Source organism: Limanda limanda, chromosome 3 (assembly GCF_963576545.1).
Source record: "Limanda limanda chromosome 3, fLimLim1.1, whole genome shotgun sequence".
NCBI lineage: Eukaryota > Metazoa > Chordata > Actinopteri > Pleuronectiformes > Pleuronectidae > Limanda > Limanda limanda.
Window position 1 is genome coordinate 9,888,701 of NC_083638.1, and position 16,129 is coordinate 9,904,829.

The window sequence follows — 16,129 nt, forward strand, 5'->3', positions numbered from 1 at the left end:
GACGACGACAACACGAAAGGCAGCGAGGGGGTTGTGTTGCTCCTCTGATACTGAAACGCATCGTGTGGTTTTGTGTATCGGATCACGCACGAAGCCCTGGACATCGAACACAACATCCTGCTTTTAACACAACGACACAAAGCACCGGTGCGGGTTCGAATCCGGCGTCCGTGCAGCTTCATGTGACGGCGGACACCCCCGCGGAGGCTCAGATGGTTCGGTCTGTAGTAGGTGGGACTGAGGTCTGCAGCAGGACGTCGTAGATCAATGAACCGGACCGGGGGCTGCTCCATCTCCTGCATCTGTCCCTATAGATGTGTCACTTCACCTGTGCAGGATCTATTTCTCACGAACCATCTTCTGCGGTATGATCTGAACCCAGCGGCTCATTCATAGCTCTCCTCTCGCCGCTCGGATTCCGTCTCCTCTCTCTCTCTCTCGCTTTTTTTTTTGGGCGATTTTTTTATTTGTGGCGGAGGGGGGGAGAAAAAAAAATATCATCTGTAACCTCCAGGATGATCTTTGCAAACACGGGCAACCCGCTGAAGACAGCCACTCGCAAGCAGGTAGGTCCCGGGCACTTTATTATTATTTATCATTTCTTTAATCTCTGCCTACTTTTTTTTTTCTGCTCTAACACACACACACACACACACACACGGACACACACACACAGTCGGAATAATGGCAGCCAGATATGACATTGGAGAGCCCTCCCCGGCTTCCATATGGAATATATCCCTTCTAATAACATCATTTTTAAACCCTGATTTCATTTTATTATCTACAACAACATGTAATAAATACGGATTCACTCGTTTTAGTCCGACTGGGGGAAGCTCGATCATCTGTTCGGCTTCATGTTGAGATAAACCCAGCGTCGGACCAGATGTGCAGCTCCCTTCGTTATAACGTCCGTATAACCTTGTTTGCTCCAGTCGATCGCCTGCTGTGGTCAATATGCATGACGGGAAGTGTAGTATGTTTTATAGGTTAATACATTCTGGGTGAATCCAGAGAGGGGGGGCGGTGGGGGGTGGTGGTGGGATGGGGGTGGGGGAGATAGCTCAGGCTAAGGTAATGTAATGTGTGTCAGTGGGCTGGAGTGAAGTGTGCAGGTCGCACATCCTTCATTTTGACCTCTCAGGTGAACAGGAAAAAAAAAAATGTGACCGAAGACCCATCTGCTCTCCCACCGCAGCTTCTGATTCAGATGGGAGGTGAGGATAGAGAAGGCCCCTGTGATGATAGAGATCCCTGAATCAGATTAGGTGGTTTGACGGTTTCAGGTTTTTTTTTTTTTTTGTAAGCTTGCAGCCTCTAACATCCCAAATAACCACATTTCAAATCCAGCTGTAATATTTCATTGGAAGATTGTACTGGATGTCTTCGAGGACATGAATCCAAACCCCCTGCGGTGAAGCAGTGAATGAGTTTTTCAGTGTGATTGCAAACACAGGTTTGGTCTGCTGTACTATTTCATATTGTGTCTGTGAAATACAGTGTAGCTGCTGTCTTTAATGGAGACCATGCACGCTTCTCAGAGGCCTTATGTGAACCCGTGGTGGTCTCCCAATAAAGTTAGCGTGGTAATTGCATACCAACAAAAATGTAAGGCCTCCGCTTGAAGACATAACAGGCCGAACAGATGTTCCCTGCCACAGCAATCAATTCCTCATCTGTAAAAGAAAAAATAGCTGCTGCGAACGCTCACCCGTCACAAGACTCTCTGGAAGGGGTTTGTCGGTGATTCTTGTTGGCGCGATCATAGTTATACCCGTGGATTTGGCACTTGGAGCGGATTGTCCTTTGGTTATGGACAGATGGTGTGATTCTGTCATGCCTTTGTCTTTGATCTGATCGGGAGAGGGTTCAGTGGCTGGGAGCTATTTTAATGAATGAGTAAGGGGAAGGAAATGCTTTGCAGGGCAGCGCGGTGTGGTTTGGCTCAAGGGAATGAAGAAAACTGTAGTTTTGTGATCAACACAACGGCAGGATGCGAAGATGTGAACACAGATTTAATCAAATTGTGAATCACCGACGCCCACAACCCAGCATAAATATTTTTTGTTATACTCCGTGGTTTGAATCACATTTTTACAACAACCAGGAGCTTGAAGGTCAAACCTGACTTACACGGAAACCGGTTAGAAGAACTATATTCAAATCTTTTTTTGAGGTAAAAAGTAGAGATGTTTTAGTCTAGAAATATTTCCTTAGATCCTCATTAGATCCTCACCATTAGATGACTAACTTCGGTTCTTTGAAGTTCCGAAGTTTGAGGGGGTGGCTGTAGCCAATCCTAGAAGTTGGGTAAACCTTGGACAGGTCAATACAAAATATTGATTATGAGGCTGTATTATAAAGGAAATGTATTTTAACAATCAAAGGCAACGGTATTCATGAAGCAGAAGCCCTTAATTCAGAGGGAATAATGGTGCTCAAGTACAGGTACCTCAAATCACACTTAAGTACTTCAGGAAATCAAAGAGAACCTGTTATTGGAAATCGGACTGTCGTGTGGATCAGTGATAAACGGTGCTTATCTCATATGTTCAAGAGCCCAACTTTTACTTACAACGCAGACCAGACGAGATGCTCTTGTGATCACCGTTGACCTGCGTTTAAATCAGATTACCGAGCTTCCATACACGTGCTAACAGTGAGTTTCCTGTGTGCAGTCGTACCCCATGACTCCGTCCAGTCCCGGCAGCAGCAGCAACAGCAGCAGCACAGGCCTGGAGCAGCTCAGCAAAACCAACCTGTACATCCGCGGCCTGCCTCCCGCCACCACAGACCTGGACCTGGTCAAACTCTGTCACCAGTGAGTGTACACACACACACATACACACACACACACACACACACACACACACACACACACACACACACACACACACTGAACTCTACACGTATGCTTGTGTGTGCACAGTAGTGTTTTGTCACTGATATGCTTGTTTGCTGAAAAAAAAGGGGCCAGTAGCAGGCTGTAGAATTTCAAATACCAAAGTCATTCCAGTCGGACTTGATCGCCACAGACAAAACACTGCCAGGTGATGCTAGCTTAGCTTAGTTTAGCTTAGCACAAAGACTGGAAACAACTGTAAAACCATGACAAGTTATATTTTACATGCAAGATTTATAATGCCAATTTGTGACTTTTAAAGGGCTGCTAACATTAGATGTTTTTCGTTACCTTAGGACAGAGCCAGGCTAGCTGTTTCCCCCTGTTTCTAGTCTTTGTGCTAAGCTACCTAGCTGAGGGGGCTAGCTTCATATTTCCTGGACAGTTAACTATGAGGTCTGTCAGCAGTCTTCTCTCTTTGCTCTTGGCACGAAAATAAAAACCTGCAAAATTGAATTTGTTGATAGAATGTTTTGATGAATCACTCTGGGTTTCATCAAAACATCCTGTCAACAAATTCAATTTTTAGAAGCTCGTAATTAAATTGGGGAATGCCGGTTTTTAATTTTTTTATTGAAACCCAGAGTGATTCATCAAAACATTCTGTCAACAACTGTTATGACGCTGTTTCCTCGATGATGACAAGAGAGGTTAGGGAAATTTAACTAAATAAACAGCATTGAATTGCTAAATAAAAAACTAATTTAATTCAACAAATTGATCGAAAATACTCATTTGTTTTAGTATTTGATGTTTTCGTGCAAAAACATCAACGTCTGAATTCAGAATTATGCACTGGTCTAACCATAGTGTGTACGCTGACACATAAAACACTTCAACCACATCTATAAACACAGAGAAGTCATCGCTCCTCTGTGGGAAGTGAAGCCAACATGACATTCAAAAGATGTTGTGTAAAGCAGGCAGGTAAACACGTTCAATACTCGGTACTCCAGGCTTCAGCTGGAGTGTTTAGAGCGGCGGACGCCATCATTAGTGGAGTTTTGTCTCCTCTCGTCCCCTCTGAATCCCGAACATATGGAGAGAGGCATTCACCCATGTAACCAGCCGCAGCAGCTGTTTGTGTCCTGTTTGCTTGTGTTTTGTTCATGCTCCCAACGGTGTTCGGCAGCACAAAGCAGAAATGAAAGCGCTTTTCATAGCAACAAGGTCTGAATGGTGATGTAAGCTAGGCATTCAGATGGCAGCTCGCAGCTTGTGCCACAGTTCAACTTATTATAAAGTCAAACGGAGCCTGAAACGCTGAAATTGGATTTAACAGTGTTTGGTAACATGTAGTGATGTATGTCAATGAGCATTACCACTTTTTTATCATTTCCAGGAATTGTCCTTTTTCCTGCTGTTTGATATCACCGTGATGAATGAAGTTGCTCTCTGTACAAATTATATCCTGAGGGACACACAGACATTTGACTGACATAAACACTACATAACGAGAATGGCCCTCAGTAGAGCGCAACCCCCCACCATGGCCCAACAGTAAATTCAATCAAGCACCAAATTACACACATTCATGAATATCAGTCTATTTTTCATCCAAATCCATGATTTACGCCCTGGGAAATTGTTGAAAATGTTTAAAACAAAAACAAAATGCCCCATTTTGTAAAATTAAAGAAAGTGATGGTAGATTAATATCTTCTGTCTTGTTCCATGTCCAATTTTTTCAGCGAGTTTTGTGGAAATACACTCGTAGTGTAATTTGTGTAATCCTGCTAACAAACACTCAAATGGACAGAGGTGAAAACATAACCTCCCTGGGGGAGGTAATGAGAAGGATGAGAGATTCAGTTGTTTTTTTACAGGATGATCACCAGTGCTTCTATTTTTTTACACTAATCTTTATGTTGATGTTTGCTCAGGTATGGAAAGATTCAGTCAGCAAAGGCAATCCTGGACAAGACAACCAACAAATGTAAAGGTCAGTAAGGTCCTTAACTCACCGTCATTGTTGAGCTCTGTTCGATAAGAAGAAAAATGATTGAAATCCCGGTATTGGAGCGTATCTCTGCTGCACGTTTAAATATGGAGGATAATACATGTTTCACCTGATCCATCAATGGAACAGTCCTTGATGCTTTAGTTTGTATGCTGTGACTATACATGACTGCAGAAAATTCCTTTAACATGTTCCATGTGGTTTGGAATGAATTTCCACTCCTTCCCTGCAGCTCATGATTTTCCAGTCAGTGTGAAAACCGATTGCTACGTCTAATACTTCCTCGAGTTGGGTGCTCCATCACTGTGAACACACCAACAGTGGATTTGTCTGCTTTTATTTTTGTCAAACTTGTTGCGTTGTTGTTTGACACCACAGCTGAACCTATGTTGATTTACAACCCCTGCACCGCATTACAATGCAATGATACCATGCAGTGAGTTTGACTGAAACCAAAGCAGATTATGACGGATTAGCCGGCTCAGGAGTCACAGATTTACACAGTATTGGAAATACATAGAAACCAGTGAGTGACGGGATGAGGGGAAAACATATTCATGAATCAGAAAGAGCCTGGTGTGCTTTGGAAAACGGTGAAAGGGCACGGAGAGTGTGTGCAATTTATCAAAGACATAAAAACCGGTTAACAGTTTGACATTTTGATTTAAATACTATGAATTAGATTGTTGATCTCAGCAAAAAATGAATCCCCTGCTAAACTTCAACATGTAATTTACACACCTCAGTTACTGTTACATACAGTTTTGTACAGATTTAACAAAAAATGGTTTTCTTACATTTGGAAAGAACCAGGCTTTACCCTCTGTTTCCAGTTTTGATGCTAAGATGAGATAACTGGCTGCTGGGCCATGTAACATATTTACCCAGAGAAAAGGAACATTTAAAATAGGATCTCTTATTGGTCTTTATTGCCTTTTTCTCTGAGACATAACTCATCTTAAGGTCATAGTGAGATTTAGATCCTCGGCTAAGATGTTTAAATTGTCCTATTTCTGTCTCCCTCCACTAACGTTTATTTGTTTCAAATAATACAATTCTCGAGACAAGATTAACAAAGGAAAGCTTGATTGGCTCGCTCGTGAGCCTGCACAATATCTGAAATTTGTCTCAGTAATCAAATTTAAGTCTAAAGAGTAACCGAGCAACAAATGAGGACAGCAGAAGATCATTTGTCTGAGATTACTCTAGTCTCTTGCTCCTTAACCCTTTAACGAGGATTCTAAAACAAATTTTACACGTGAGCGCGCTATCAAGCTTCTCATCAAAGTGTGGAACTGTTACTTAAAGCAACGCAGAAACCAATGAGAGAAATCAGATCCGTAAAAAATAGTTTGCATAAATTCAAATGACTATGATTGAGTCATAATGTAAAACGCATCTCGATGTAATTACAGTATCAAACCACGAACCTCAGCGTATGATCAATCCCTCAGCAACAGTCTTCCATTTGCAATATGTGGGTTGAGTCATGATGTGTTGGCTGATCATGTAAATATTGTTCTACCGAATACAGGTTACGGCTTTGTGGACTTTGACAGCCCAGGAGCTGCTTTGAAGGCTGTGCATGCTCTGAAAACCAGTGGCATACAGGCCCAGATGGCCAAGGTGAGTTACAGCCATGTGTGTGTGTGTGTATATATATATGTATGCGCGTGTGTGTGCGTGTGTGTACATATTTGCCTTGCCTGTGAACATCTCTGTGCGGCTGTTCTTCTTTAATGTGTGCATGTGTCCGGTGTGTGTTGGCGAACGACATTCGACTGGTCACGTGACCTCAGCCGACAAGCTGTTCCCGTGACCCCATTTACTTTCACTGTAGAAACCAGATGTCCCGTCTCTCGCTGCCAAACAGCCCGTCAGTCAGTGTGACAGGTCACACACAGCAGCCGCAGCTCACACACACGCACAGTAATCTCTGGTTGGTTGAGACTGCACAGACAATGCAAAGTTTTAGTTTGATTTTATTATAACTATCACTGAGAATCACATTTACCATTCATGCATACTGATGTTTTTCTGCACCAAAGCACTATAGCTGCAGTAATACTACTCTGACTCACTTTTGATCCTGTGTGACTCGTTTAAATGAAAGCACACCGGTTTTTCATATTTCAAAACCTATTTTTAAACAACAAACAGGATATATCTGTGTCACACCTGTTATTTATAAAGGACAGCGGAAATAGTCTTGATCATCAGTTATTTTCATTTAAGTCCCTTCCGGTTGCGACTCTGTTTCCTAGTTCACTGATGAGCGGTTGCTGTCTGGAGACCTGCATGTAGCCGCTCTGTTTGTTCCAAACAGCAGAGCACAGTTTGTGTTGCGGTAGCTAGGCTACGCTGCTCTCCTGCTGTTTCTAGGGAAGACCGTGGAGGCGCTGAGCTGCTGCACAGTAAAGATGAAGTGTGTTTCAGGTTGTGCGTGTGTGCACAAGAGATTTTTAGTGTTTGCTTAACCAAATGTCTTCCTCTGACCGTAAACCATTCATCAGCTGCGTCTCAAATCCTCATCCAGCAAGACACGTTTCACACCAGAGAAAAAAATATTCTGTCCGATTTGTCATTGAAGATAATATGCAGCACTGCCTTTATCTGCTCCTCTGCCTGCTGTATGAGAAACATCTCGGGTCAGATGTCACAGGCAGAGCACACGATAAAACACACAGCACATTGAATAGATTTTTCTCCTTTTCTTCCTCTTCTCCTGCAAACAGCAACAGGAGCAGGACCCAACAAATCTGTACATTTCCAACTTGCCTCTCTCTGTGGACGAGAAGGAGTTGGAGAACATGCTGCAGCCGTTTGGCCAGGTCGTCTCCACGCGGATCCTCCGAGACTACAGCGGCAACAGCCGAGGCGTGGGCTTCGCCAGGTTAGTTTCAGATCATTGATTTAATTAGTCCCTGAGGAATCACCTGAAGAGTATTTGCAGAATAAACCCAGCGGTTTGACACCCAAAGAACATTCAAACAACCTAGCTGCTTTTCGGGAGCAATCATTCATACACAAAAATGTTGTCAATTTGTGTTAAGATTAGGAATATTTGCAAAAGATTATTATACAATCACAACTACAATCTGAACAAGAGAGCACATATCTCTGCCGAGGCCCGTCATTAAGATCCACGAATTCCTCTCTGAGAAATCGACAATAATGTTGAAAAACATCCAGTTCTGTTGCAGTTCAGACTTGATTTCAACATCTTCCTGTTTTACGTTCACACATGCAAATTGTAGTTGGACACTTTACGTCATTAAAGTCGGCCAGACCAGTCGTCTGCACAGGACTTGTTATGTGTTTAAACCGCTGTCACAAGTCTTGTAATGGCAAACCATGTCTATCTGATCTAATGCAAAACACAGGCTGGTCGTGACCTTTGTCTGTGATGTTTGTTACTCACCCATGATCTTCAAAATAGTTTTCACACTGAATCTTAAACTGACAAACCTGCTGAGGGTGTGAAGACGAGCCGAGATGCCGTTGATTAGCTCCTGTTCTATTTACACATAAAGGCAAGAATATTTCTGTGAGAATCCGACTAGAGTGTGCAGAGTGTGAAGAAGGATTCAAATGAAGAGGACGGTCATGGTTGAATTTTGTAGGCGGCGCGCTAAGAGTAATCGCAATGTGCGTCATGCTTAACAATACCTCTTTCTGTTCAGGATTTGCCTTTTTTGCAGCGTAGATCAACTCTGTGTTATCTACTGATGAGTCATGGGTGTTGTTTCATCTTCTCCCCTGTCAGGATGGACACAACGGAGCAGTGTAACGCAGTCATCTCCCACTTTAATGGGAAATTTATCAAGATAGCTTCTGGAGGTCTGGGTAGGAAGGAATTTCACCTCACTGCACATTTTCCTCCACATGAAAACTGTGGAGGTGGTGATGATTGATCGTTGAGTGAATGTTAAATACGTTTTCCTTCTCGTTGTGCTTTGCTCACAGCTCCACCTCAGCCGTTGCTGTGTAAGTTTGCCGACAGTCAGAGGAAGAAACACGCTCACAGCGGATTCGCTCCCAACGGACAGACGGGGGATTTCAGACTAGTATGTGTCCACCTCTCATCTTACTATAACTCTTACCTTTTGCCAACTCCTCTGTGTTGAATTATTAATGCTATGAGAATGCATTAAGTTATTATTAGTGTGGCATGCATAGAGCTTCACAAGACGTCATACATTCACAAAAGCCAGAATCAAAGGGCTGTGTGCATCTACATGTTTTAAATCAATCCTATCTAAAAAGGAAAACTTTATCCAATTTTTTTAAATGATTATTTGTCTTATATAATCACATTTAGTATATATCCTGGAGAGATTATTATTATGTATTAATATTATTCACTCTATTTATATAGCAAGTTACAAATTGCTTTATAAGACTAAATGATGAAGTTTAAAACAGTTTAAATGTCAAGCAAATACAAACTAAAATAAAATAGGCGCTTCACGAATGCCATGCTATAAAATCTGTGTCTAATAATAATCTTCTGTTCCCTCGCCTTAGGGTGCAATGACTCTCACCTATGACCCCTCCTCAGCAGCTATACAGAATGGGTAGGTTGTAGGAAGAATTCATGATATTCACTTTTTCACTGGCCTCATAAATCCTCTGCTGGGTTTTGAAATACTGTCTTTTGTTTCCCAGGTACTATCCTTCTCCGTATCCAGTGACCAACAGGATAATGACTGTTCAGCCTGCGATGTCCCCCTACATGTCTCCGGTCTCTGCTTACCAGGTACTGCACAAGATCCCCTGTCTCACTCTGCCCCTCTTATGTTGCATATGAATTCATAGAGCGATTATTAGTGTGCTAGGCTCTATCTCTGCTTGTGTGTGGGTGTGACAGGTGCTACAGATGTGGGTGAGAAACCGGCTCCAGATCACCTCACACTTCATCATTTAATATAGCAGAAAGCTTTGTGTGTCGTTCTAGTGAAGTTCTCTCTCTGAGTCATGCTTTATCATAAGTGGATTCCTGCTGGATTCCTCATCTCTCTATTCAGCACGAACACTTCCGACCACTGACAACATTCTTCGGGTGGAATTCATTCAGGAGGGATGAATGTGGGGCTCGTTGAGCAGGGTTAAACACACACAGGTTTGGAATAGAGTCATCGACCAGATGCTATAGACACTCACTGAATGCATTCTGGTTTTTCTTCCACATCCACACCTAGTTTTGACCTCAGCTACATTTTTAATAAGATGGAGGAGGCAGTTCCTCTCAGACACGCCCCTCCAGGTGTCTATTAAATGGCAGCACGAACACTGAAGCAAAGATGTATATAAAGGTGGTCGACATGTCTATACTTCCTCCCACTATCCAGCAATATAGCCCAAATATTCTGCATATGAAAGCTGCTATCTTGCTCATTTAGAGTCTGCTGATTATAGCGATGGGTGGTGGGGGGTTGGGGTGGGGGGGTTGGAGTGGCCGTAGTGAGATTCCAAAGAGCTTGACTAATCACGATCAGTTACAGCTGTCAATCATGATGTTTGACCTAATTTTTACAGAATTAAAATACCTAATTAAACCTTCTAGAAGGACTTGAACAAGCATCAGTGTGATAAGAACTACCTTCAGGTAATTTTTCAAAGTGGTGCCAGATGTAAATCCATGGCGATTGGAACATGTCTACTTATAAGTACACGGCCAGGCCCTTATACATACATACAGTAGTGCATGCCACAACCAATAAATAAATTAAGACCCCTCTTAATGTCACCACGCCTCGCTACGTGAGATCTGAGATCCTCTGCATCAGAGGCTCAAATGACTGGGTTTTCTCAGTAGCTGCCCTAAAGCTCAGGAAAGAGTGAGTTGTGTCTGTTAGCTTGGTGTGGACATCAGTAAGAGCTTGTATATATATATATTTATCATATAGGTTAGCGGCTGCCTTACTGCAGTGACACACAAGTAACTTTCTCTTTTCTGTCTCCTCTGCTAGGTACAGAGTCATTCTTGGGTGGCGGCTCATCAACCATACATCATGCAACACCCGGTAAGGGAGCGACGGCGTTTGTTCATACTCTTCCCTCCTATTCTGTGTACAGGAAGTGGGTGTGTGGCACGGCTACAGCTGAGGCTCTCGGCTCACAGTAGCTCAGTAACAGTGTTATTTTAGATCGGCCCGTTCTGCCGACGCCATCAAACCAAACAACGGCTGAAAAAGCGTTCCCAAGTGTAGAGAGACAAAGCTGAGTTCTGGGAAATACAGCGACTGTGCTTTTATATACTGTAAGTGTGTGTATATATGTGTGCGTGTAGGGAGTGTGTATGAAAGAGGAATGGAACAACGAAACAGACATTCCGCCCCCCCCCTCTGGCCTCCTCCTCCTCCTCTCTTTGGATCCAGCAGGAAATGCCTGAAGCAGACAGTCTTGTGACTCTTTGACTCTTCCAACAGATGGTTTCCAGCGGAACAAGTGTCTCTGCTGATCTGCCCCCTCCCCCACTTTTTACAAGGAAATGGTCTATTCCCTGAAGGCATCATGTTTAAAGGAGTACACGCCATCTGAAGACAGAGCAGAGCTGCCTATGTCATACTTTCCCTTAACGCAGCCCGGGAGCTCAGAATGCTTAACGCTCATCTCAGAACGCTGCCGACTGTGGACATATGACTTTACATTTCCTCGAACCCACTAAGAAACGGGTTTTTTTGCATCTGATCTGAAGGTTTTAAACAGGGGCTCAGGTTATATTTATACACAGCACTCCTTTTCCAGTCTTATGTGTAATTAGTGTTTTATCAGATTGATTTGATTCAGTATGTGTAGCTGTATCATGTGATATGTTGTTTAATAAACGGAGCTGCTTTGTGTTGCAGGGTTCTGTGATGTCTCCCTCTGTGGATCCCTCCATGTCACTGCACCCCTCAGCCATGATTAGTCAGCAGATGGGACAGCTGTCGTTGGGAAACACTGGAGCGGTGAGTGAAAGTCTGGGAGCTCCTGCCTCCTCACAGTGTTTATCACATTTAATCCGTCTGGTACAAATGAATATAAAACACTCACAGATGTTATGATAAAAACACTGGTCTCAGTTTATGCTATGATTATAAATTGACCACCAGTCGCCATCTTTGCATGGACGTACTTTGTATTTGTTGAATTTCTTTATTCTTCTGAATGGATTACAGTTTAAAAGTTTTGGTTCTCAGCCAAAATCTTTCCATATTTACAGGCTCTATTGAGGTTCGATCAAACCTATATATATATATATATATAGATTGGTGTTGGAATTATTTACTTTCTTATATCGGTATCAACCCCTAAAACTCCACAGAGACCTGAGATCCTCTCGATCAGAGGCATATTGCTATGGAGACAGTGTTTCCTCAGTAGCTGTATGAACTTCCCTGTTATCATTATGTCAACATGTAATTCTGTGTGTTTTATTTTTCTTCCTTCTTGTGGTTTTGGTTTCCCCTGCATGATTACTTAAGATAAGCTGTGTTATATGTAAAGGGCTATATACCTAAAGTTAAGTAACACAGGATGCATGTGTATCAAGCTGTATCTCAGGCCAGACTCTATGTCATAATATATATTGTTCATAGTTTGGCTCTAATTTTAATTATTTTTCTTATCATACAGTACATTGCTGCCAACCCTAATGTCCAGGGAGCGTACATGCCTCAGTATCCTGCCCTGCAGGCACCACCTGTAAGTTTATCATATCTTGTTTTTGTTCAAATCTTCATTCTCCTCCTTCCCAGTGTTGCAATATATCCCTGAAACAATAACTCTTTTAGAAAATTATAACACCCGTGCCAATCCAGTCCACTTCTATTCAGGAGGCCCTGGGTTTGTTTTGAAGTGTTGGTCCTGTGAAACTATCAATTATCTCAGTGCAAACACAGTGAAGGCCGTTATTATCACGTTCTAAATGAGAGACGATGCTTTTTCTTTCCAGGAAAATGGCACGCCACAGCAAGTGGACTCTTCCAACAACTCATCTCCTTACAGTCAACTCAGCAAGTAATCACAGGTGCGTTTCAGAATGTGTATCTTGTCGCGTAACAACCGGCCACTTGTTTATTTCAGCAATTTAACGGCCACAGAAGTTACAGAGGGTTTATGTTGTAGTGACTCCTTTATTGATGGGTTTCAACAATCAGTAATAAGCCATTAAAGGGACTCTTACCTTTGTTGCATTTGAGAATTACAGCACATTCAAATCATCCCGCCTTCCTCCAATGCCCCACCCCCTCGTTCCCATCCGCGGTGTTTTTTTGAAGAAACTTTATTTACAAGCAGACTTACAAGCTACTGCCTCCGCGCACGCACGTGAGTTTTTGTTTACCAAAGCAATGGATTCGGTAAGTTATATACATTTACATTCACATGCCTTGATGACGCGGGCCCGAATGCGCCACAAGAAGCAGACGGAAAACCTGCATGTCCATGCAGCAAACAGACAGGTCTGTCGGCCAATAAGGTCCTTCGGTCCGAAGAATTTTATTGGTTGAAGTTTTCACTAAATATTATGAGAGTGAAATAATTGTTTGTTTTTACTCCTGGTGGGTCTGTCTTGCATTTTAGAGTGTCATTACCTTATTAATACCAATTTAACCTTATCCAAAAAAAGTGTAAAAATGCAACAAAGGTAAGAGTCCCTTTAATGAAAAGGTTTCCTGGGATTTACCTGGTTGTAAAAATACTATACATTATACTTGTATAAAAGGTACAGATGGCATTCATCAGATTAGAGAGCAATTCAACCAAAATCCCCTTCAGACATCTGAGACATAAAAGTACAAGTAATAAGTTAACTCAAAATTCTCTGTCACTGAAAAATCCAGATTCTTTGAGAATGTTAATAGTTCTCTTTTTTAACTGTTGCACACAAGATGCCTCCCACTTCACTGATAAGACTTCAGTGTATGTTTCATATTTCCACATCACACATCATACACACTATGTAGGCTGCATGTTGCGCCAAGTTCAGCCGTCTCAAAATCCTGCTCAGACACGTTGAAGGGATAGTTCACCCAGAAATGAAAATTCACTCATTATCTACTCAGCCCTATGCTGATTGGGGTGGGGCGGGCTGGGTGGAGTGTTTGAGTGGGGGTGGGGTGGGTGACGTGTTTCAGGGGGAAATAGTGCAGCTGATTAGTGATCCATCTTCAAACATAATAAAACACCAGACAACACATAACACTATCCCTTTAAACTCAGGTTTTAGGGGAGAGTGAGGGAAACGTTTTTCCTCTCAGCAGAAAAATGTGAAAGCAGCCTTATACAGTCAAACTCTGAAGAAAGTCAAAGATAAGCTAAGATATGGTTAGATAAGATGATTTATTATTATTATAATTCGGGTATAACAACAGCCCATGTACAAAGTAAATACAGGCAAAAACTAATATTGATGAATGACTATTAGTTATTAAGACTGTATAACGCTCCTCTATTAAACGGAGCATTCCTCTGTTTTCTGTTAATATTCGTTTACAGTGTTTATTTCCTTTCTGTTTGATTCATTTCTGTTTACTGTATCTTTCCACTCAGGCTGTTTTTCTCCACTCTGTGAGCCAGACGGCAGGTGAGAAGTTGCTGATGACATCACAGTGAAAGCAGTCACCGCCTTCTCTGATTGGACCAGACACGTGAACTTTTTTTGCACAGCCCCAACGTTTGTGGTGGAAATGAGGACAGTGTAAATGGACTCAAACAGTCGGCTGGTCACAGAAAAAAAAAAAAAAAAAAAAAAATAAGAAGAAGAAGAAGAAAAAAAAAAAAACGAGATTTATTTTGATAAGAAACAACATGCTCTTCTTTTTCTCTTTTTTTCATGGATCCTCGAAACCAATACCAGAGGATCCCCGGCCTCTCCCGTCCTTAGCCACCCCCACCTCCGCCCCCCCCCCCCTTCCACCTCCCCACACCTCCACACCCCAGTATGATGGGATATTAAAATGCATGAGATTGAGCTACCCCCCCCCCAAAACCCCCCTTCCTCATTCAAGGTTTCTATGATTTCATAGGTCCTTTATTTGTGATATATGGAAAAACCTTGCAAAACGTTGTTTGCACTGAAGTTTCATGTTTCCGAATAGCTTCTTTTCTTTTCTTATTTTTGGGTTTTCAAAGTGGCCACAGAAAAGCTCACAGAATCAATTTATGCTCAACTGTACTTGACAGCTGACACAGGTGACCATTTCATTAGGGAATTAATGAATTTATTATCGGAAACGGTGCCTTCCTTCCTCACGTCACATCAAACATCCTCCAACGTTTCTGTTTCCATCAAACTTGATCAGGTGTCATATTTCTAGTATTTCTATCTGATTGATTAAATGTGTGTGTGAAATCACAGAGATTTCTATTGTTCGAGTGTTTCGCTATCGAGTTATGTGGTAGCAATAAAGACAATGAGAACCCCACGGCAATACTAAGAAAACAGAACGGTGGTAAACTCAGAGCAAGGTAATTCCTTATTCTCACTTTTCCTTCCTTTTTTTTTTTTTAATTTCAAACTTTAGGATGACATGAAACAGGAGCCGTACTTTTATGAAATTACGAGTTTTACACCCAATGGGCATCTTTTAGGAGTTTTGTTTTTTCTCTTGTGGTCAGCTTGACCAAGTGATCTACCTCATGGTTCTGCCAGAGCCGGCTGGTGTTGTGGGGTTTGCAGGTAAAGCCCCTTTTTCATCAGCGTGGACGAAGCAGAACAAAAAGCCACGCTCAGGAGCTGGCTGAATCCGACTTGTACCGTTTTTTTTTGTCTCCCACGCGCAGCATTTCTCTCAGAAACTTTGTGCTTCGCCTCGTCTTTATTCGTCACCACATCTGTCCCGGTTGTTTCTTGTTTTTGCACGACGTGATGAGTGTTGTTCGGTTGTGATGCTCCATTTTTAGAGATTCAGAAGTAAGACAACTACCTGCTTCTCCCCAAGAGTAGTTGGATTACTGTGTGTTTGAAACAAATGAATGCAGGCTCCATGCATTCATTTGCTGCATTTCTTCTGCCTTTGCCATTTTAGAGAGATCTTAGACGACTCACCACTTTCCCATCACCTTTTGTGTTCGCCCTTTAAAAAACAAATCACTAATCCTGGGTTACGACTGTAAATCTCTCCAGATTAACCACATTTTGGTGAATTGGTAATAATATGCCAAATTATCTGGAAGAATTAAAAAAGTAACTTGAATCTTGCCTGCTGCAAAATAAAGTGCAACAATCACGCATGAAAATCAGCAGTGTTTCATTTTAATTTGATGGAAGTTGAAAA

The 16,129-nt window shown here is 42.2% G+C and overlaps 1 protein-coding gene across 1 annotated transcript; it reads left to right on the top strand.

The window, feature by feature from the left end:
• Nucleotides 1–277: 277 nt before the first annotated feature.
• Nucleotides 278–14,608, top strand: rbms1a (RNA binding motif, single stranded interacting protein 1a). The gene is made up of 14 exons (XM_061068387.1): nt 278–566; nt 2,682–2,824; nt 4,789–4,847; nt 6,400–6,491; nt 7,601–7,758; nt 8,632–8,711; nt 8,832–8,932; nt 9,393–9,442; nt 9,534–9,624; nt 10,838–10,891; nt 11,717–11,818; nt 12,486–12,554; nt 12,805–12,879; nt 14,403–14,608. Exons 1-13 carry the CDS (start codon nt 516–518, stop codon nt 12,871–12,873), a joined length of 1,119 nt encoding a protein of 372 aa, XP_060924370.1. The 5' UTR covers nt 278–515; the 3' UTR covers nt 12,874–12,879; nt 14,403–14,608.
• The last annotated feature ends 1,521 nt before the right edge of the window (nt 14,609–16,129 follow it).